Here is a 24,115-nt window from a genome sequence, read left to right as displayed (position 1 = left end):
GTTAGGAGCAGGAAATAGTCTGTTGTTTGGTGTGTTGCAGGTCAGGATCAGTAACGTGTCTGTGTTTGGTGTGTTGCAGGTCAGGAACACTAAAGTGTCTGTTGTTTTGTGTGCTGCAGGTCAGGAAGAGCAAAGTATATGTGATGTTTGGTGTGTTGCAGGTCAGGAACAGTAAAGTGTCTGTTGTTTGGTGTGATCCAGGTATAGTACATTTTAGGTGCTGTTTTTGTGCTGCAGGTTAGGAACTGTAAAGTGTCGGAGTTTGTTGTGTTACAGGTCAGGAAGAGTAAAGTATATGTGGTGTTTGGTGTGTTACAGGTCAGGAACAGTGAAGTGTCTGTTGTTTTGTGTGCTGCAGGTCAGGAACAATAATGTGTATGTGTTGTTTGGTGTTTCACAGGTCAGGAACAGTAAAGTGTATATTGTTTGGTGTGTTGCAGGTTAGGAGCAGGAAATAGTCTGTTGTTTGGTGTGTTGCAGGTCAGGAATAGTAAAGTGTCTGTTGTTTGGTGTGATTGCATATCATGAACAGTACATTTTAGGTGCTGTTTTTGTGTTGCAGTTTAGGAACTGTAAATTGTCTATGTTGTTTTGTGTGTTGCAGGTCAGGAACAGTAGAGTGTCTGCTGTTTTGTGTGCTGCAGTTCAGGAAGAGTAAAGTACAGTGGGGCAAAAAAGTATTTAGTCAGCCACCAATTGTGCAAGTTCTCCCACTTAGAAAGATGAGAGAGGACTGTAATTTTCATCATAGGTAAACTTCAACTATGACAGACAAAATTAGAGAAAAAAATCCAAAAATCACATTGTAGGATTTTTAATGAATTTATTTGCAAATTATGGTGGAAAAGAAGTATTTGGTCAATAACAAAAGTTTATCTCAATACTTTGTTATATACCCTTTGTTGGCAATGACAGAGGTCAAACGTTTTCTGTAAGTCTTCACAAGGTTTTCACACACTGTTGCTGGTATTTTGGCCCATTCCTCCATGCAGATCTCTAGAGCAGTGATGTTTTGGGGCTGATGCTGGGCAACACGGACTTTCAACTCCCTCCAAAGATTTTCTATGGGTTTGAGATCTGGAGACTGGCTAGGCCACTCCAGGACCTTGAAATGCTTCTTACGAAGCCACTCCTTCATTGCCTGGGCAGTGTGTTTGGGATCATTGTCATGCTGAAAGACCCAGCCACGGTCCATCTTCAATACCCTTGCTGATGGAAGGAGGTTTTCACTCAAAATCTCACAATACATGGCCCCATTCATTCTTTCCTTTACACGGATCAGCCGTCCTGGTCCCTTTGCAGAAAAACAGCCCCAAAGCATGATGTTTCCACCCCCATGCTTCACAGTAGGTATGGTGTTCTTTGGATGCAACTCAGCATTCTTTGTCCTCCAAACACGACGAGTTGAGTTTTTACCAAAAAGTTATATTTTGGTTTCATCTGACCATATGACATTCTCCCAATCTTCTTCTGGATCATCCAAATGCTCTCTAGCAAACATCAGACGGGCCTGGACATGTATTGGCTTAAGCAGGGGGACACGTCTGGCACTGCAGGATTTGAGTTCCTGGCGGCCTAGTGTGTTACTGATGGTAGGCTTTGTTACTTTGGTCCCAGTTCTCTGCAGGTCATTCACTAGGTCCCCCCGTGTGGTTATGGGATTTTTGCTCACCGTTCTTGTGATCATTTTGACCCCACAGGGTGAGATCTTGCGTGGAGCCCCAGATCGAGGGAGATTATCAGTGGTCTTTTATGTCTTCCATTTCCTAATAATTGCTCCCACAGTTGATTTCTTCAAACCAAGCTGCTTACCTATTGCAGATTCAGTCTTCCCAGCCTGGTGCAGGTCTACAATTTTGTTTCTGGTGTCCTTTGACAGCTCTTTGGTCTTGGCCATAGTGGAGTTTGGAGTATGACAGTTTGAGGTTGTGGACAGGTGTCTTTTATACTGATAACAAGTTCAAACAGGTGCCATTAATACAGGTAACAAGCCTTTAAAGACGAAGTTACAGGTCAGTGAGAGCCAGAAATCTTGTTTGTTTGTAGGTGACCAAATACTTATTTTCCACCATAATTTGCAAATAAATTCTTAAAAAATCCTACAATGTGATTTTCTGGATTTTTTTTCTCATTTTGTCTGTCATAGTTGAAGTGTACCTATGATGAAAATTACAGGCCTCTCATCTTTTTAAATGGGAGAACTTGCACAATTGGTGGCTGACTAAATACTTTTTTGCCTTACTGTATATGTTGTGTTTGGTATGTTACAGGTCAGGAACAGTAAAGTGTCTATTGTTAGGTGTGTTGCAGGTCAGGAACAGTAACGTGTCTGTGTTGTTTGGTGTGTAGCAGGTCAGGAACAGTAAAGTGTCTATTGTTAGGTGTGTTGCAGGTCAGGAACAGTAAAGTGTCTATGCTTTTTGGTGTGTTGCAGGTCAGGAACAGTAAGGCCAGTGGCTACTGTCTGGACCAGGGATCAGAGGACGATGACAAAGCCATTCTCTACCCCTGCCACGGGATGTCCTCACAGGTTAGCAGATTTCACTCTCTTTTGTATATTTACAAATAATATAAAGACTGTTTACATTTTTGGTTGGTTGAACATGAAGGTACCTTCTTTCTTCACAAAATAATTTAAGCATTATTCTTACAGTATGCAGTGTATTGCCTTGGTATAACACTTATCTCAATATTGACAGCCAAGCAAAATCTACAAATCACTTTTCATTTTGGGGAAATAAGCTCAGAATTGTGAATATATTTAGAATATAATGAACAAAAACAGAAACGCAAATGTAAAATGTTGATCCCATGTTTCATGGGCAGAAATAAAAGATCCCAGAAATGTTCCATATGCACAATAAGCTAATTTCTGTGGCAAAATTGTTTACATCCCTGTTAGTGAGCATTTTTCCTTGGCCAAGATAATCCATCCACCTGACAGGTGTGGCATATCAAGAAGCTGATTAAAAAGCATGATCATTACACTGGGGACAATAAAAGGCCAGTTCTGTCACACAACACAATGCCACAGATGTCTCAAGTTTTGAGGGAGAGTGCAATTGGCATGTTGACTGCAGCAATGCCCACCAGAGCAGTTGCCAGAGAATGTCATGTTAATTGCTTTACCATAAGCTGCTTCCAATGTGGTTTTAGAGTATTTGGCAGTATGTCCAAATGGCCTCACAACTGCAAACCACTTGTAACCATGCCAGCACAGGACCTCTACATCCAGGTTCTTCACCTGCAGGATCATCTGAGACCAACCACCTGGACAGCTGATGATACTGAGAAGTATTTCTGTCTGTAATAAAGCCCTTTTGTGTGGATGAACTCATTCTGATTGGCTGGGCCTGGGTGGGCCTGGCTCCCAAGTGGGAGGGGCCTATGCTCTCCTGGGAACACCCATTTGCTGCCCCCCTGCCCAGTCATGTGAGATCGATAGATTAAGGCCTAATAAAAAAAAAAAACATATATTGACTTTGTTCCTTATATGAACTGTAACTCAGTAAAATCGTTGAAATTGTTGAATGTTGGGTTTATAATTTTGTTCAGTAAAATTCATAATTCGATTGATTTTTTTCTTTCCCATTTGTTTATTCTAATATTTTAATCAATGTCCTCGCTGGTAGTTCCATTATAGAATATTCACTAGGTGCTGACCTGTGAGTGTGAGGGCAAAAGGGTCTTTGCAACTATTTTTGTGTGCCTGCAATCATGCAAATATTATTCATGGCTGATTTTTTTTCACCTCTGGATGCGGAGTGACATGTTTATTATCAGTCGCATGCTGAATATAAAATAGTTGCAGTGTTGGCTGGCTCTTTTCCCCTTCCCTCCTCCGGAGAGAGCTCAGTGCGGTCCAGTAAAGCTACACTGAGTCTTTAATCCGACCCTCAGGGGAAATAAACAAATGGAAATGAATGTTATGTCATTGTATCATTAGATTACAAAGCTACTACACAGGATCCAATTCCATTTTTAGAGTCGTTTTGATTTTACTGAACTTTTCCTATTATGTATAAAAAATGTAATTGTGCGGAATAAATCTTTATTAGTCTCTCTGTTTCCCTCATGCCTCTTGTAAGGAGGTTTAAAACCAAGATGACAATGGCTCACCTTGTCCATTTGGGCTAATCCTGATATAGGGCATGGCAGAGGATGGGGATTCCAGGGCCAGGGTCGCCCCACTCAACCCACCTGGCTCATCCCAGCAGGAATACCTGATTTGTGTGGTGTACATGGAGCAGTGGATGATGTTTGTTACACTCTGTTTGAACCATTTATGCTAAGAGGCTTTTTAAGACCCCAGCATAGGGATCTGTAGTAGTCAGGGGCTGCGTCCAAATGGCATAGGATGTCATTCTCATACAGAATAGGGTGCCATTGTGGACGCAAGCAGGGTGTTTCACATCACACGCTGGTCTCCTGCTGTTGCTCAACCCCCATGTGTTCTGTCCAATGATTCTGTACTGTATGGTCGGATTGCCTAGGAGAATATAACACAATAGAGATGGTAGGAGAAAATCCAAAGAAAAAACAACCGGATTAATTTTTTTGAGAGCCCATGCTCTTAAAATGGAAAGTATAGGGGCATACTGAATTCTAACTCCCAGGATGCAATTCCTATGGCTTCCACAGGGTGTCAGAAGTCTATGTTCAAGGCTTCAGGCTTGTAACTTCCAAAACGAATAAGAAATATCAGTGTTAGTACAGGGACACAGTCTTGGAAATTCATGTATTTGCTCGCAATGAAGACGAACGCAACAGCTAAAATCGGTTTCCTATTGAACATACTTCTTTTCGTAAGAAATATTATAGTTTGATTACATTTTAGGGTATCTGAGGAGTGAATAGAAATGTATTTTGACTTGTTGAAACAAATCGATTTTTGGATTCCTTTCTCTGTATGTTGAATGAGTGGATTACTCAAATCGATGGCACCAACTAAACAGACTTTTTGGGATATAATGAAGGATTTTATCTAACAAAACGACACTACATTTTATAGCAGGGACCCTTTGGATGACAAATCACAGGAAGATTTTCAAAAAGTAAGTGAATATTTAATAGTTATTTGCGAATTTATGAAACCTGTGCCGGTGGAAAAATATTTTGATGTGGGGCACCGTCCTCAAACAATCTCATGGTATGCTTTCACTGTAATGGCTACTGTAAATCAGAAAGTGCAGTTAGATTAAGAAGAACTTACGCTTTCAACTGATATAAGAAACTTATGTACCTAAATGTTTAATATCCATAATTTTTATGATTATTTATTTGAATTGCGTGCCCTCCAGTTTCACTGGAAGTTGTCCCACTAGCGGGACCCCTAGCCCTAAGAGGATTTATTAAGGGAAATTTCAGCACTTTTCAACCTCATTTCATTACCTCCAGCACAACCAGTGTCAACATATGTGAAAACAGCACATTTCTTAAAAAATATTTAAAGTTGAAAGTTCTACTCAATGTAGTGCTGAGCGATGAACTAAAATGTCAGTTACAGTTGAAGTCAGAAGTTTACATACACATTAGCCAAATGCATTTAAACTCAGTTTTTCACAATTCCTGACATTTAATCCTAATAAAAATTCTCTGTCTTAGGTCAGTTAGGATCACCACTTTATTTTAAGAATGTGAAATGTCAGAATAATAGTAGAGTGATTTATTTCAGCTTTTGTTTCTTTCATCACATTCCCAGTGGGTCACAAGTTTACATACACTCAATTAGTATTTGGTAGCATTGCCTTTAAATTGTTTAAGTTGGGTCAAATGTTTCAGGTAGCCTTCCACAAGCTTCCAACAAGAAGTTGGGTGAATTTTGGCCCATTCCTCCTGACAGACATGGTGTAACTGAGCCAGGTTTGTAGGCCTCCTTGCTCGCACAAGCTTTTTCAGTTCTGCCCACAAAGTGTCTATAGGATTGAGGTCTGGGCTTTGTGATGGCCCCTCCAATACCTTGACCTTGTTGTCCTTAAGCCATTTTTCCACAACTTTGGAAGTATGCTTGACCCATTTGCGACCAAGCTTTAACCTGACTGATGTCTTGAGAGGTTGCTTCAATATATCCACATAATTTCCCTATCTCATGATGCCATCTATTTTGTTAAGTGCACCAGACCCTCCTGCAGCAAGCACCCCTACAACATAATGCTGCCACCCCCGTGCTTCACAGTTGGGATGGTGTTCTTTGGCTTGCAAGCCTCCCCCTTTTTCCTCCAAACATAACGATGGTCATTATAGCCAAAAGGTTCAATTTTTGTTTCATCAGACCAGAGGACATTTCTCCAAAACGTATGTGCAGTTGCAAACCGTAGTCTGGCTTTTTTTTATGGCGGTTTTGGAGCAGTGGCTCCTTCCTAGCTGGGTGGCCTTTCAGGTTATGTCGATATAGGACTTGTTTTACTATGGATATACAGTGGGGAGAACAAGTATTTGATACACTGCCAATTTTGCAGGTTTTCCTACTTACAAAGCATGTAGAGGACTGTAATTTTTATCATAGGTACACTTCACTTACAAATCAAAAATCCAGAAAATCACATTGTATGATTTTTAAGTAATTAATTTGCATTTTATTGCATGACATAAATATTTGATCACCTACCAACCAGTAAGAATTCCGGCTCTCACAGACCTGTTAGTTTTTCTTTAAGAAGCCCTCCTGTTCTCCACTCATTACCTGTATTGACTACACCTGTTTGAACTCGTTACCTGTATAAAAGACACCTGTCCACGCACTCAATCAAACAGATTCCAACCTCTCCACAATGGCCAAGACCAGAGAGCTGTGTAAGGACATCAGGGATAGAATTGTAGACCTGCACAAGGCTGGGATGGGCTACAGGACAATAGGCAAGCAGCTTGGTGAGAAGGCAACAACTGTTGGCGCAATTATTCGAAAATGGTTCAAGTTCAAGATGACGGTCAATCACCCTCGGTCTGGGGCTCCATGCAAGATCTCACTTCGTGGGGCATCAATGATTATGAGGAAGGTGAGGGATCAGCCCAGAACTACACGGCAGGGCCTGGTCAATGACCTGAAGAGAGCTGGGACCACAGTCTCAAAGAAAACCATTAGTAACACACTATGCCGTCATGGATTAAAATCCTGCAGCGCACGCAAGGTCCCCCTGCTCAAGCCAGCGCAAGGCCAGGCCCGTCAGAAGTTTGCCAATGACCATCTGAATGATCCAGAGGAGGAATGGGAGAAGGTCATGTGGTTTGATGAGACAAAAATAGAGCTTTTTGGTTTAAACTCCACTCGCCGTGTTTGGAGGAAGAAGAAGGATGAGTACAACCCCAAGAACACCATCACAACCGTGAAGCATGGAGGTGGAAACATCATTCTTTGGGGATGATTTTCTGCAAAGGGGACAGGACGACTGCACCGTATTGAGGGGAGGATGGATGGGGCCATGTATCGCGAGATCTTGGCCAACAACCTCCTTCCCTCAGTAAGAGCATTGAAGATGGGTCTTCCAACATGACAACGACCCAAAACACACAGCCAGGGCAACTAAGGAGTGGCTCCGTAAGAAGCATCTCAAGGTCTTGGAGTGGTCTAGCCAGTCTCCAGACCTGAACCCAATAGAAAATCTTTGGAGGGAGCTGAAAGTCCGTATTGCCCAGCGACAGCCCCGAAACCTGAAGGATCTGGAGAAGGTCTGTATGGAGGAGTGGGCCAAAATCCTTGCCAGTATGTGCAAACCTGGTCAAGAACTACAGGAAACGTATGATCTCTGTAATTGCAAACAAACGTTTCTGTACCAAATATTAAGTTCTGCTTTTCTGATGTATCAAATACTTATGTCATGCAATAAAATGCAAATGAATTACTTAAAAATCATACAATGTGATTTTCTGGATTCCGTCTCTCACAGTTGAAGTGTACCTATGATAAAAATTACAGACCTCTACATGCTTTGCAAGTAGGAAAACCTGCAAAATCGGCAGTGTATCAAATACTTGTTCCCCCCACTGTAGATACTTTTGTACCTGTTTCCTCCAGCATCTTCACAAGGTCCTTTCCTGTTGTTCTGGGATTGATTTGCACTTTTCGCACCAAAGTACGTTCATCTCTAGGAGACAGAACGCGTCTTCTTCCTGAGCGGTATGACAGCTGTGTGGTCTCATGGTGTTTATACTTGCTTACTATTGTTTGTACAGATGAACGTGGTACCTTCAGGCGTTTGGAAATTGCTCCCAAGGATGTACCTGACTTGCGTAGGTCAACAATTTTATTTTCTGGGGTCTTGGCTGATTTCTTTTGATTTTCCCATGATGTCAAGCAAAGAGGCACCAAGTTTGAAGGTAGGCCTTGAAATACATCCACAGATACAGCTCCAATTGACTCAAATGATGTCAGTTAGCCTATCAGAAGCTTCTAAAGCCATGACATAATTTTACAACCTGTTTAAAGGCACAGTCAACTTAGTGTATGCAAACTTCTGACCCACTGGAGTTGTGATACAGTGAATTATAAGTGAAATAACTTGTCTGTAAACAATTGTTGGAAAAATGACTTGTGTCATGCACAAAGTAGATGTCCTAACCGACTTGCCAAAACGATAGTTTGTTAACAATAAATTTGTGGAGTGGTTGAAAACAAGTTTTAATGACTCCAACTAATGACTCCAAGTGTATGTAAACTAAAGACTTTAACTGTATTTTTTGTTTATTAAACAACTAATTTACCAACGTCAGTTCAGTTGAATTGAATTCCATTTTGTTAAGTTTTCTTATGTGAGCGCAATGTGTAGTTTCTCTAGTAATAAATTTAGATCAAGCCCAAACTATGCCATGTAGTAGGGAGTTGAGAGAAGAGACAGAAGAACGCACGATCTAGAGGGATATAGAGTAGTTGTTTCGTGAGCTATCTATCTGAAAGTACATGATCTAAGTGATTGATAGTTGGTATTCAGCAGTCATAAAAATATATACTATTTACATTGAAAAGCTACTAATGCAGTGTAATTGTTTGGAGAGCATAGTCAGCAGCTTTATAGAAATGGGATGATCGGCCTCAAACTAATGTAATTGTACAGTGGAGTACAGTACAGCAATCTCAGAGTGGCACATTGCAGAGCTGTCGCTCAGTGGTAGACTGAGGTGCGGAGAGGGGGATTTCCATAGCAAGAAGTCTCACTCTGAAATACTTCCTGCTATACAATAACACACATACATCATATTTACTATACTGTACCCCAGCCTAGTCTTAATGAGCCAATTAGGAAACTCATGATTAGCCTGACCCAAAGAGGCTCCCACCCAAACTTTACTGCGCCAAGTAATTGAGCATCAGGCTCTAATGTTTTGAGAACAGGTTGATTGGCTTGGCATAATACTTTCCTTATGGTGGCAAATGATTTGTTATAGTCAGATTTTAATTGCGTTAGGAAATAAAGGCATCCACTCCTTAACGCTGTAAACACATTTTAACAGGGATTAGTTTGCTGGACTGTCTACAGTTCTCATTTCCACTACTGATGAATCAGTTTATCACGCCAGTTGCTACACATTTACACAACCCCTAAACACCAGGATGGAAAGTCAGTTGGAGGACATTTGAAAGAAGAAAAAAGAAGAGTGAAATGAATGAATGACAAATTAAATCACATAATCGTTTAAGATGTATTCGTCTTGCTGCCAGGATGGAATCCATGTTCAAACAGGGTTATAGTGATTAAAACAGTATGGAAAACGGCTACCACTTTGTGATACAGATAGAGCTGTGTCGGTCATGAAATTTTGTCAGACGGTAACTGTCAAGCAAATAACTGCCGGTCTCATGGTAATTGACCATAAATTAACATAAATACGTTTAGCATCTCCAGGCTTCCACGCATTGCATACAAGCCAGTGATGCAGAACTTTGAAACATCTACATTTGAAAAAGTTGAGTAAATAAAAGTAATATAGCCTACACCATCACAATAAATCCATTATTATAGGCAGGTCTAAATTAACATAATGATATGAAGAAAATGTGGATTATTTCAGAAGAACAGAATAGCATATTCTGAGTTGTCCTTATGTCAGGCCCAGATCTGGCTATGTCATATGGCTGTGGGCTACACTAGTTCATTTAGCAGATAAGATTTTCTTATAATTCCTGGGGCATTATTTTATATTATTATATGGTAAGAAGTAAACAATTGAATGTAGCTGAATAAAATAGAAAGGATATTTTCCCCAAACAATTTCTGAGGGAGTGTGCACATGCAGCTGTTCTTTAACAAAGTGATAATTTGAAACAGGTCCTCCTACATTTCCTTCAGAACGCCTTGAATTATTCCACATTTTGTTGAGTTACAGCCTGAATTCAAAATGGATTAAATAGATTATTTTCTCACCCATGTACACACAACACCCATTATGGCAAAGTGTGTTTAGAAATGTTTGCACATTTATTGAAAATGAAATGCCGAAATATCTAATTTACATAAGTATTCACACCCTGTGGCAATACATGATAGAATCACCTTTGGCGGCGATTACAGCTGTGAGTCTTTTCTGAATAAATCTCTAAAAGCTTTGCAACACCTGGGTTGTGTCGTGGAAATTTATACTGAGAGAGACTTTGTCATTTCTTCAAACAATCATCTTTATTTAATAGCGATTAATTATTGCAATAACGAAGCTGGTCAACAGCACAATCTGAAGTGCATGTTGCAGAGAGCTTAACCGATAATGAAAAAACAGATCTTATATAGGAGACCTATAAATGCTTAGTCAGGGCTGGTTCCACCCCTCCTGTGCTGACTTGGGGGCACCACCACCTTGGGTTCATCTCCTGGTTATCTGCATAGATGTTGTTTTACCCCCAACCTGGCTTAGTTTCCCAGATGCCAGGATGAAGATGAGACAATGAGGGATTGTTCTAAACTCTTCCAGGCTATCTCTGTCTCGGGTCACACACACCACATCTTGTCTATGGAATGCCAGCTGTAGATATGTATCACCAAGTCATTGTCAGCTCAAGCTATTTCTAGCAAAAACCCATTCCCTTGACCATACGCCCAGACTAACTGCAGGAAGCTAGAGTGGAAACCATCCCTTTACAGAAACACAGCATTAATAGAACAGAAATGTCTTATTTGTTAACTATTAATTGTGTTAAAACCACATTCCAGCCGGTATCTATTCCACAATTTACAACCGGCTAAAACTGTGATGTTGAAATGCCTATTTACTCTGTTCCATCTCACTGACCAATCTACTGTCTCATCAACCCATGCAGACAATTTATAATCTTGATCTCCACTATAAAAGCATCTAGACATTATCTCCCATTTTTTTAGACTAGCATTTGGTTGTCAACAGCGGAGATTTGTATAAACCTTACTGTCTGTCTTTCTGACATTTGTACATTGTTTCAGTACTGAAATTCGATCATCAGCTGTCCCATAGTAATGCACATGTCGGGAATTGGGTTGAGAATGGGCTTGACAATCTGGACCCTCTATTTCTGAAACTATCTGCCACCATTGTCGCAACCCCTATTACCAGCCTGTTCAACCTCTCTTTCATCTCGTCTGAGATCCCCAAGGATTGGAAAGCTGCCGCAGTCATCCCCCTCTTCAAAGGGGGAGACACCCTGGACCCAAACTGTTACAGACCTATATCCATCCTGCCCTGCCTATCTAAGGTCTTCGAAAGCCAAGTCAACAAACAGGTCACTGACCATCTCGAATCCCACCGTACCTTCTCCGCTGTGCAATCTGGTTTCCGAGCCGGTCATGGGTGCACCTCAGCCACACTCAAGGTACTAAACGACATCATAACCGCCATCGATAAAAGACAGTACTGTGCAGCCGTCTTCATCGACCTCGCCAAGGCTTTCGACTCTGTCAATCACCATATTCTTATCGGCAGACTCAGTAGCCTCGGTTTTTCGGATGACTGCCTTGCCTGGTTCACCAATTACTTTGCAGACAGAGTTCAGTGTGTCAAATCGGAGGGCATGCTGTCCGGTCCTCTGGCAGTCTCTATGGGGGTGCCACAGGGTTCAATTCTCGGGCCGACTCTTTTCTCTGTGTATATCAATGATGTTGCTCTTGCTGCGGGCGATTCCCTGATCCACCTCTACGCAGACGACACCATTCTATATACTTTCGGCCCGTCTTTGGACACTGTGCTATCTAACCTCCAAACAAGCTTCAATGCCATACAACACTCCTTCCGTGGCCTCCAACTGCTCTTAAACGCTAGTAAAACCAAATGCATGCTTTTCAACCGGTCGCTGCCTGCACCTGCATGCCCGACTAGCATCACCACCCTGGATGGTTCCGACCTAGAATATGTGGACATCTATAAGTACCTAGGTGTCTGGCTAGACTGCAAACTCTCCTTCCAGACTCATATCAAACATCTCCAATCGAAAATCAAATCAAGAGTCGGCTTTCTATTCCGCAACAAAGCCTCCTTCACTCAAGCCGCCAAGCTTACCCTAGTAAAACTGACTATCCTACCGATCCTCGACTTCGGCGATGTCATCTACAAAATGGCTTCCAACACTCTACTCAGCAAACTGGATGCAGTCTATCACAGTGCCATCCGTTTTGTCACTAAAGCACCTTATACTACCCACCACTGCGACTTGTATGCTCTAGTCAGCTGGCCCTCGCTACATATTCGTCGCCAGACCCACTGGCTCCAGGTCATCTACAAGTCTATGCTAGGTAAAGCTCCGCCTTATCTCAGCTCACTGGTCACGATGGCAACACCCATCCGTAGCACGCGCTCCAGCAGGTGTATCTCACTGATCATCCCTAAAGCCAACACCTCATTTGGCCGCCTTTCGTTCCAGTACTCTGCTGCCTGTGACTGGAACGAATTGCAAAAATCGCTGAAGTTGGAGACTTTCATCTCCCTCACCAACTTCAAACATCAGCTATCTGAGCAGCTAACCGATCGCTGCAGCTGTACATAGTCTATTGGTAAATAGCCCACCCTTTTCACCTACCTCATCCCCGTACTGTTTTTATTTATTTACTTTTCTGCTCTTCTGCACACCAATATCTCTACCTGTACATGACCATCTGATCTTTTATCACTCCAGTGTTAATCTGCAAAATTGTAATTATTTGCCTACCTCCTCATGCCTTTTGCACACATTGTATATAGACCCCCCCTTCGTTTTCTACTGTGTTATTGACTTGTTAATTGTTTACTCCATGTGTAACTCTTTGTTGTATGCTCACACTGCTATGCTTTATCTTGGCCAGGTCGCAGTTGCAAATGAGAACTTGTTCTCAACTAGCCTACCTGGTTAAATAAAGGTGAAATAAAAAAAAAATAAAAAATAAAAATAAAAAGACAGACGGGCAGACCGCTTTTCTCAGCCAGTCGAAATCAAGAATCAGCTGGCATCATTTTTGTGGATATATACAAACAAATGCCAATACGAAACATGTCAAACGAAATGAATTGTAGATAGTTTTCAGTCTTTCCAGCTTCAGTTTGAAGTGATTGTGAGAGCTGTGTTGTTGGCTAACTTAGCTTCTCTGAACAGTGTCCTGGCGAGCACATTTTCTATGTCAGGTGAGAATGCGCATCATTAGCTCATTGTTATGGATGTATCCAAATAAATGTCACTAGAAAACAGCTTAAACAAATGCAAATGCAGCTACTTTGCTGTTATTCTGGCTGCGCCGTTTGATGTGACTGTAAGTTAGCCGTAGTTGGCTAGCTAGCAAGCAATGGATCAGAATGTTTCAAACCAATATGGCAATAACACATTTAGAACGAACAACTGGGTCATGTCCATAGATACATAGCAATAACACTTAGTCTCGGGCCTAACAACACCCGTGGCAATATATCCACCAAACACCAACTTCTCTGGGATAATCACCTAATTATTATTTTTAATTTCTTCAATCTCTAACAAGTTGGTTGTTGATCATTTCTAGACAGCCACTTTCAAGTCTTGCCATAGATTTTCAAGCCGTTTTAAGTCAAAACTGTAACTAGGCCACACAGGAACATTCAATGTCATCTTGGTAAGCAATTCCAGTGTAAATTTGGCCTTGTGTTTTCGGTTATTGTCCTACTGAAAGGTGAATTTGTCTCCCAGTGTCTGTTGTAAAGCAGACTGAACCATGTTTTCCTCTAGGATTTTAACTGTGCTTAGCTCTGTTCTGTTTCCTTTTATCCTAAAAAAAACCTTTGTCCTTGCTGATGACAAGGATACCCATTATGCAGCCATCAACCATAATTGAAAAATATGAAGAGTGGTACTCAGTGATGTGTTGTGTTGGATTTGCCCCAAACATAACTTTATATTCAGGGCATACTGTAAAGTTATTTTCTTTGCCACATTTTTTGCAGTTTTAATTAGTGCCTTATTGCAAACAGGATGCTTTTTTTTTGAATATTTGTATTCTGTGCAGGCTTCCTTCTTTTCACTGTCATTTAGGTTAGTATTGTGGAGTAACTACAATGTTGTTGATCCATCCTCAGTTCTCCTATCATAATTAATAACTTCACTATGCTCAAAGGGAAATTCATTGTATGCTTTTTATTTTTTTTTACCCATGTACTGTACCAATAGCTGCCCTTCTTTGCTAGCCATTGGAAAACCTCCCTGGCCTTTGTATTTGAAATTCACTGCTCGACTGAGGGACCTTACAGATAATTGTTTGTGTGGTACCGAAATGAGGTAGTCATTTTATTTAGGCTGACAATAACAAATGGGTTAAATATTTCATGTTTTATTAATTTGTAAAAATGTCTAAAAACATAATTTCACTTTGACGTTATGGGGTGTGTAGGCCAGTGACACAAAATCTTAATTTAATCCATTTTAAATTCAGGCTGTAACACAGCATGTGAAAAAAGTCAAAGGGTGTTCTTAATTTATAACTGTATGAGGGATTTATGCAACTTTAGGATATATTAGAAATCAAAACATATCGGTTTGTATCATAACTAAAGCTGCATGATGCGAGTCTGATGATGATTTGAAAAAAGTTACATGAAACTTATCTGCTCTAGTCTACTAATTAGCCTACTAATATAAGTGTGGGAATTTGTTTTATTGAAAATGGCCCACAAAAAAACATAGCATGCACTCGAATAGTGAATGGAGGAAGAGCTTCCGGTGGTTACAGTTTTTAATATGCCTGTAACCAGGTTACACCGGTTGTAAAGCGTATTCATGTGCTTACTTTTAAGAATTGAACAATAAATATACTGTATCACAAGAAAACTGGGATCCCCTTTTTAATAGTTGCAAGTCAAAACTGTTTTCACACGTGATTGCACATTGACTGGGTTTATAAAAATACATATTTCTGCACCTGCTGGGCATCATTCACAAGTGATAATATTCTCGCCCATCAGACTATTCTCAATGTAATCTTGTCTTTACATGTACTTAATAATAAATGTGTGAAATTAGTTTTGATTTACTGTAGAATGGGCAATTATTATGCAACTGTCAGAACAGGAGCAGAGGGAAAATAGACATGCACTTCAATAACTAATGGAGGACACTTTTCCCGCTGTTCTTTTTCATGCCAGCCAGGTAGGCTACTCCGGTTGTAAAGTGAAGCAATATGCTTAATAGGCTATTAGTAGGCCTAGTTTATAGAAAGCTGATGGGATCCTCCTCTTTTTAATAGAGGCCATCAAAACTCTGTTTTCTCACGCAATTGCATAGCATAGGCAGTATGCGTTGGGCTCATATGAACACATTTCATTCCATGCATCAACCAGCTATGAGGAGCAGGCTCTCGCTGCTCAACAGGTGATCCTATTCCGCTCAGACTCTTAATGCCGGGGCCTTGATTCAGTTTTTGATTAGATTTTCAATCCATTTGCATTGATGTCAGAGTGATTAGAGGGACAATAGAGTACCAATAGAGTACCAGGCCATTAGCGACTAGCCATTGGCAAGTTTGGTATGCTACTAATGACCATCAGTGGCATCAGAACACACTTTTGGAGAAGCCTAGGGGGTCTCAACTGTCAGGTGGAGTTTGACTGGTCATGATTCGTGACTGCCGGTGTGTTGGCAATATGGTCACTTTAACATCCCAAGACACAGAAAAATATGGATAGAGTTTAACTTCAAGGATCGACTTTACTCCTCCAGGATATACATTGTACACTTGTTTTCAGCATGAAAAAGATTTGAAAAGATGGTATTTGAAGTACATTCCCTTGGTATTTCAATAGAAATAGTGAAAAGGCAATCAGCCACAGGACCTTCACCAGACCCAAGGTAGTAAAAGTCTGGACAAGTAAGTGATGAACCTATTCCACATTTTTCATGTGTTCCAAATTGGTGTCTCTTTATGTGCAGCACTCTGCACAAAGAGCACTCTGTCACCTTCAGCCAGAGCTCCAGGACGGCCACTGTCCCCACATGAGCTGGCTTGTATATTGTTTATCCAGCTCTGAGTATGTGGTTTAAGGGAGTGGTAACAGGAAATATCAGCCTGCAGCAGTAGCCATTCATTCAGCTGCAAGGCTCACATAATGTCCATCTAAGCCGGGTCGTCAACAATATGGGTTCAAAAGCATTCCGTTATGTTGATCGACCCCGACCTCCTCTTGTTCTGGTTCATACAGTTACCTCCGTTACAACACCCCCTTTTACCTGGATGACTGTGGAACAATGGGGAAGAGCAGAATATTGCGATGTTGGGCTGTATTGAAGATCTTTATCTACTCATTTCTGTGAGAGGATCAATGAATAATGGATGCTATTTCTACTGTATCCTTAAGTAACAGATACGACACACAGACACACACACTTTCTAGTACTGGATTGAATGACCAGGGATTATGTCTGGTTGAAAAGATCTTTAGCATTAATAAACTGTGCCTCTGTTCTGTATTATCATGTCCTAAGACAGTAACATAGATAATAGACTTAGCAGCTCCATAAATATCTTAAGTCTGCATACAGCTAATGAATTGGCTCACTGAATTAGAGTTGGATGGTGAAAATACTTCCTGGTGCACTACTTACCAATTGTATTTGCAGCATTTACTCAAATGTACAGCATTTTGGATCCATGTTTCTTCTTGTTATAATCAAATTAACTGCCTGATGTTCATCTCTGTTTTTCAGCTTGCCCGTTACTCAACAGAGGGCCTGCTGCAGTTAGGACCCCTAGGGTCAACCACCTTCCTGCCCAATACAAAATGTCTCATTGACGACGGAAGAGGGCGCACGCCCAGCTTGAAAAAATGTGACTCTGTTTCGCGGGTTTCGCAGAGGCTGTGGGATTTTACACAGGTAAAATCAAAACACAAATGGATTCAAATACAATAATTGATCCATGTTTCTGGAAGAGCCTCTAGCTTCTTCAAATGAACTGAGTCATGTATTGCATACATAGAGGAAAATAAATTGTTCTCTATAATAGTATGAGCTATGTGTTAAATGTTGTTGCTGCTGATAAAGGTCCCTCCATTGTAGACGAGCATGCCAAATCCCACGTCCATTCAGTGCATTTGCATTCACAACTGTCACATGACCGAGTGTGCCTGTATGGAGCGGGTAATAGTAACACTATTTGAACATAATACCTACCATCAGGAATATAGAGAGTGATTTGAGGATACAATGTGTTCTATTTCAATATCAGTGTTTTTGATAGGATCCTTTCGTGTCTTGTTTTGCAGAATGGTCCAATCATCAGCAGGGACACTGGACGGTGCCTGGAGGTGGAGATGTCCAAAGATGCCAACTTTGGCCTTCGACTGGTGGTGCAGAGATGTTCTGGTCAAAAGTGGGTGATACGGAACTGGATAAAGCATCCGAGGCATTGAGGCAAGACATTTCCTCTGAGAAAATTATATAATTTCAGTCTTGGAAGACAAACCCATGGACAGACAGTCAGAGAGCATTTCATATGAGATAGCTATAGGCCCTGGGACTGATGAGATGAGTTCACAGTGTGTGGATTATTCTATGGACTGTGTGCACTGAGCCCTCCCCTTAGAGCAAAAAGCTTTCAACTGCTGAATCTTCAGAAGAATATGATCAATATACAGTATGTGTTCAGCTGAGCTGGGGGTCAAATGTGGAGACCATACCATAGGCTTACAGCGAGCTATATAGTACTGTTTGAAATACTCCACATTTCTTACAGAACATACACCTACATGTACAAAATAATATTAAGACACTTGAATGAAACTCCCAATGTGGTTCAACACTGACATTGACAAGAATTGTGATTTTGATATAAAGCCAATCCCAGGAATCTTTGCAGATGAGGTTGGAGCGAGTCATTTTGTTGATTCGACTGAGCAGATCAAAATATGAAATTGCTTATCAGTCGCCATATCAATCTGTAATTACTTCAGGCTGTCATTTGGATAGTTGCTTTGGACATTTCACAATCCTGATAAGAGATTTTTTTATATGACTCAAAAAGCTGTTCATCTTCCTGATGAACTTATGAGAATGCAAAGCAACTACTGTTCTCACAAATACAAAATTATATTATTTTGTATTTTTCTTTTGACTGTATTGCTTGCCACTAATTATCAGAGCAATAGCGTGCCTTTTTACATCCATATGCTTCATCTGACCAGGGAATGTCAATCCCACAAGCATGTACAAATTATGTTAAAGTAATTAATATATAAACCAATGTAAAGATGTCTAAATAATAGTCATATATTGTAAAATAGAAATTGGTATCAGTCCTCCAAGAAAAGTTAGGATAATAAAATGTTTTAATTAACTGCATTAATAAAAAAAAGCTATATTTTAAACCATTGTGTACAGAGCCAGGCAGTGTACATATTGGAACATTTCAGGATTTCTAAAGATTTTCCTTACCCACAATGATGTTCACTGCATGTTACATGGAAGCCAGGGCCTATTTTTTACAGATGTAAAGCCAGATGCGGGTGGTTGTTTGACTTTGACAGTGTAAGCCCACTTACCTGCCTTTGTTGTGTTTCCACTTACAGCCTCCTACTGGATAATGGCCTCGCAACTCTCTAATCGTTAAAACCCACCCACAGAATAACATGTCTTCACAAAGTACTGAAAGCGTTCCAATTTATTACGCTCAGCAAGAAACTCTTTTCCCACTGTATTTTCTGATGCCCGGCCAAAAAGTGAACAACTTTGAAGATAAATAACTCTCTCTAAACCTTTTTTGGTGCCTCTCATATTTTGTCTCTCATTTATTTATACTGAATGGTCAAAATGTAGGTGCAAAGGGGATTGTGATTGCTATGACTCATGTGCCCATAACATTTTCTTTACAAAGGGATGATATTTTGAAAGCTGATGAATGTGACTTGCAAGAAATGTCATTGAATGTCATCTAGTGGATTAGCATTAAGCGGTTGAATATGAGACAATAGCTATTGTGCACCTCCTAGCGGAGACCAAAGCGGTTCGTCAGACAGGGTATGCATTACACGTTTCATTCTCGCTCACGTGCCGTACAGACAGATAGTGTGACAGTGAGTGATGAGCTGGGTGGCAGAGGGGTGGTAGAAAGGGGAGCGGTGTGGGGGCGAGAGGTGCAGGTGGACAAGGACACATAGCTCGCATGGGAAGGAGACCTGGTAGTTTCTCATTGTCATGCTGACAATAGTATTTTTATGCCTGGATCCCAGCCAACAGGGAGAGGTGACTTCATTATTCAGACAGACGAAGGGAGCACTCTCTGACAAATGAAGGGGGAAGGGTGAGTCACACAGAATCTCATAGGACCCATTGTGAAATACAGTCAGTCACACTGCTGTGAGATTCTGTCAGACTTGGTTTGGGAACATTGCAAACTATTGGCCTATAAACTGTGTTGCGTTGTCTGATCACATATATATGCAGGCAGCTTGTTACTGCAATCAGATAATTATTCTACAGAAACATTGATGGCAATTACTGGGACGTACAAGAAAGAGGAGAGCACTGAAGCATATAGTTTAATGAGGTTTCAAAATAAACATAAACCCACTGTAGGCTGTAGATATAGGATACTTTGAAGATATGTAAAATAAAATATCCCATTGGTCTACAATTGAAAGCCCCAAAACATTCATTATAATCCATCTATTATCTATTCTGTTGAATCTTAACTCGTAATTAATTAAGAATAATAGTTCAGTTCAAGAAACACCCTGTGCAATTCCTGACTATTTGTCAGAGGTAACTTTATGTTGAATTTGAATAAGTCGCGTCTAATGTATTAATGTTAATGTTTATGAGCTCCCTGAGATAAAATTATAATTTCCCCATCCAATATTTATTTTACTGTCTCATTCTGGCCTAACCAAAATGCACATAATTCTGGGCACCAAATCACTAAAAGTAAATAAATTAATAAATGGGCAGCACATTAAAACATTTTAGATTTTTGAAATAAATTGAATCCTACCCTGAAATTTGTGTAATGGGTAAAAAATCTGCATAGCTACAGTATTTACAGTTGAAGTCGGAAGTTTACATACACTTAGGTTGGAGTCATTAAAACTTGTTTTTCAACTACTCCACAAATTTCTTGTTAACAAATTATAGTTTTGGCAAGTTGGTTAGAACATCTACTTTGTGCATGACTCAAGTAATTTTTCAAACAATTGTTTACAGGCAGATTATTTCACTTATAATTCACCGTATCACAATTCCAGTGGGTCGGAAGTTTAAATACACTAAGTTGACTGTGCCTTTAAACAGCTTGGAAAATTCCAGAAAATTATGTCATGGCTTTAGAAGCTTCTGATAGGCTAATGACATCATTTGAGAGTACCTGCGGATGTATTTCAAGGCCTACCTTCAAACTCAGTGCCTCTTTGCTTGACATCATGGGAAAATCAAGATAAATCAACCAAGACCTCAGAAACAAAATTGTAGACCTCCACTAGTCTGTTTCATCCTTGGGAGCAATATCCAAACGCCTGAAGGTACCACGTTCATCTGTACAAACAATAGTACGCAAGTATAAACACCATAGGCCCACACAGCCGTCATACCCCTCAGGAAGGAGACGCGTTCTGTCTCCTAGAGATGAACATACTTTGGTGCGAAAAGTGTAAATCAATCCCAGAACAACAGCAAAGGACCCTGTGAAGATGCTGGAGGAAACAGGTACAAAGTATCTATATCCACAGTAAAACTAGTCCTATATCGACATAACCTGAAAGGCCGCTCAGCAAGGAAAAAGCCACTGCTCCAAAACCTCCATAATAATGCCAGACTACGGTTTGCAACTGCACATGGGGACAAAGATCGTAGTTTTTGGAGAAATGTTCTCTGGTCTGATGAAACAAAAATAGAACTGTTTGGCCATAATGACCATCGTTATGTTTGGAGGAAAAAGGGGGAGGCTTGCAAGCCGAAGAACATCATCAAGTTTCCGCCAATATCCAGTCACTTTGCACAGCCATTGAAGAGGAGTGGGACAACATTCCACAGGCCACAATCAACAGCCTGATCAACTCTATGCGAAGGAGAGGAGTCGCGTTGCATGAGGCAAATGGTGATCACACCAGAAATCGACTGGTTTTCTGATCCTACATTTTGTTAAGGTATCTCTGACCAAAGAGATGCATATCTGTATTCCCAGTGATTTGAAATCCATAGATTAGGGCCTAATGAATTTATATCAATTGACTGATTTCCTTGTATGAACTGTAACTCAGTAAAATCTTAGAAAATGTTGCATGTTGACTTTCGATTTTTGTTCAGAACAGATAGTGATTTTAGGCACTGATAAACAGCATGTACCTTGTGCTGTATTTATGATAGTTTGACATCTTGTTGAAGTTGTAAACATGTTCTCAGAAATCAGTCTGGAATGCAGCAACAGATGACTCGATACTGTCTGCACTGCAGTGCACTACTTGTTTTAATGCATTTTTTTACTGGAGAAATATTGCACCAAACACCTTAGCTAGATGTAAAATTGTACAACTAAGACTTCCTTGACCAAAAAAATCTAAATTAAATACAGATTTCTTGATTTATCTAATTCTGACTATTTAGAGGGGGAAATGTTGCCTCCGTGACTCAAGAGGGACAAACAACTATAACTGCCAAGGTACGATATAGCGAACATGACACACCCACATCAAACCATACCCCCGAGACCAAAATCATTTTTTTCTGAACAATCAGCAGAAAAACACGTCTGGAAGTGGTGCATTTGGCCCCCATATTATGCTGAGTGCCAAGCAGAGACACATCAGATCCCATTTTTGCAGTCTTTGGTATGACTCGACCAAGGATCAAACCTTGGGCCGGACACTCTAACCACAAGGCCACTGAGTTGGGCAGGTCAACTGACAATGGCATAAAGATGGAGCCATGTAATTGAATTGTCACAGACAACCCCTGTACTGCCTGTCCATTGGCTCTCCTCCAATTCTCTAATAATACAGCTGAATGAAATCAATCTCCCCTAGCACTGATGTGGTAATGCGACATGCATTATTTTATGTGTGCAGAGGGCTAAGTGGAATAAAGTACTGCAGTAGAAGACACAGTTGAACAGGTGATCTGTGCTGATCTGTTCAGTGTCTCTTAAACCTTAGCGATGCACTGGACATTTGTGTTTGTGTGTGTATGTGTGTGAGTGAGTGTGTGTGTGCGTGCTTCGATGAATGATTGATTGTCTATTTATTTCCGTCAATGGGAGATACGTTTGCTATTTCAAGTCTAACAAAGTTAATTACATTAGTTTGCAGCACTTTGGTTCACAACGCTCTTCAACAGTCTTACTTTGAGCCAAACGTCCCTTGATTTTTCCTGAAAGTCACTAAAGAATCGTGCTGAAAATACAATATGCCTCTGCAACCTATCTGATAAAGTACCAGCACTTATCATTGACGGAGGCTGGGCCCTTCAGTGTTCACTTAAAACCAAAGGAAGTGACTTTCGCAGCAAAACAAAAGATAATTGACTTTCCCTACACAAAGAAAAGTGGTGTTACTTTATTTGAAGGGTACCTACAGTATATGAGTTCTTCATAACACATTCATAACAGTGGGTAAGTGTTTTATAAATGCTAATGTCAACTGCCAGTTGTTGTCCACTCGGATCCACAGAAAATAATATTGTTGATCGAAAACAACTACAGAAAAGTCAGTTGTTTTCAATAAACAAACAGAACTGCAGATCCCATTCTCACTCAGACCACAGTCTTCAGTGAGCAGTATGTGCTGAAGTTTCCAGAATATGCTTTTGCTGTGGGACCACACTCCCTTATAAGCATTTTAATGTGTCACTCTCACCTCAATTAAGACTTAGATTAGCGTTGGTGCTGCACTTACTACAACTTGTAGGTTCTCCTCCAATATCCATTCCAGCCAGAGCCACATACAAAGTAAAGGACGTCATAATGGCACCGACAGTTCTTATGTAACTTTTAATATGTTGGGCTGGGCCAATTGCGCGCTGCCCGATGGGACTCCCAATCACAGCCAGTTGTAATACAGCCTGGATTCAAACCAGGGTGAGATGCAGTGCCTTAGACCGCTGCCCCACTCAGGAACGAGGTACACTGAAGGTACACTGAACAAAATATAAACACAATATGTAAAGTGCTGGTCCCATGTAAAGAGCTGAAATAAAAGATAAGAGACATTTTCCAGACGCACAAAAACCTTATTTCTCTCTGCTTTTGTGCACAAATTGGTTTACATCCCTGTTAGTGAGCATTTATCATTTGCCAAGATAATGCATCCACCTGACAGGTGTGGCATATCAAGAAGCTGATTAAACAGCACGATCATTACACAGTAGTGGAGACAATAAAAGGACACTAAAATGTGCAGTTTTGTCACACAACACAATGCCACAGATGGCTTAAGTTTAGAGGGAGCATGCAGTTAGCATGCTGCCCCATGGTGGCGTTGGAGTTATGGCATGGACAGGCATAAGCTACCGACAATGAAAAAAAATGCATTTGATCAATGGACATTTTTAGGCACAAAGATACCGTGACAAGCTCCTGAGGCCTATTGTCGTACCATTCATCCTCCGCCATCACCTCATGTTTCAGCATGATAATGCATGGTCCCATGTCGCAAGGATCTGTTCACAATTCCTGGAAGCTGAAAATGTCCCAGTTCTTCCATGGCCTGCATACTCACCAGACATGTCACCCATTGAGTATGTTTGGGATGCTCT

General features: G+C 40.7%; 1 protein-coding gene across 1 annotated transcript in view; it reads left to right on the top strand.

Annotated features, from left to right (window-relative positions):
• The window catches only part of galnt9 (polypeptide N-acetylgalactosaminyltransferase 9), a 93,094-nt gene extending 73,964 nt beyond the window's left edge, over positions 1–19,130 (top strand). The window contains exons 9-11 of the mRNA XM_020473783.2: positions 2,435–2,530; positions 17,087–17,254; positions 17,644–19,130. Coding sequence (XP_020329372.1) covers positions 2,435–2,530; positions 17,087–17,254; positions 17,644–17,790 — 411 coding nt within the window. The 3' untranslated portion in view covers positions 17,791–19,130. The remainder of the gene's footprint in view (positions 1–2,434; positions 2,531–17,086; positions 17,255–17,643) is intronic.
• The last annotated feature ends 4,985 nt before the right edge of the window (positions 19,131–24,115 follow it).

This window comes from Oncorhynchus kisutch, linkage group LG3 (assembly GCF_002021735.2).
Source record: "Oncorhynchus kisutch isolate 150728-3 linkage group LG3, Okis_V2, whole genome shotgun sequence".
In the NCBI taxonomy this organism is placed as follows: Eukaryota; Metazoa; Chordata; class Actinopteri; order Salmoniformes; family Salmonidae; genus Oncorhynchus; species Oncorhynchus kisutch.
The sequence above is the reverse complement of the archived record's forward strand: the minus strand, read 5'-3'. Positions and strand labels throughout refer to the sequence as shown.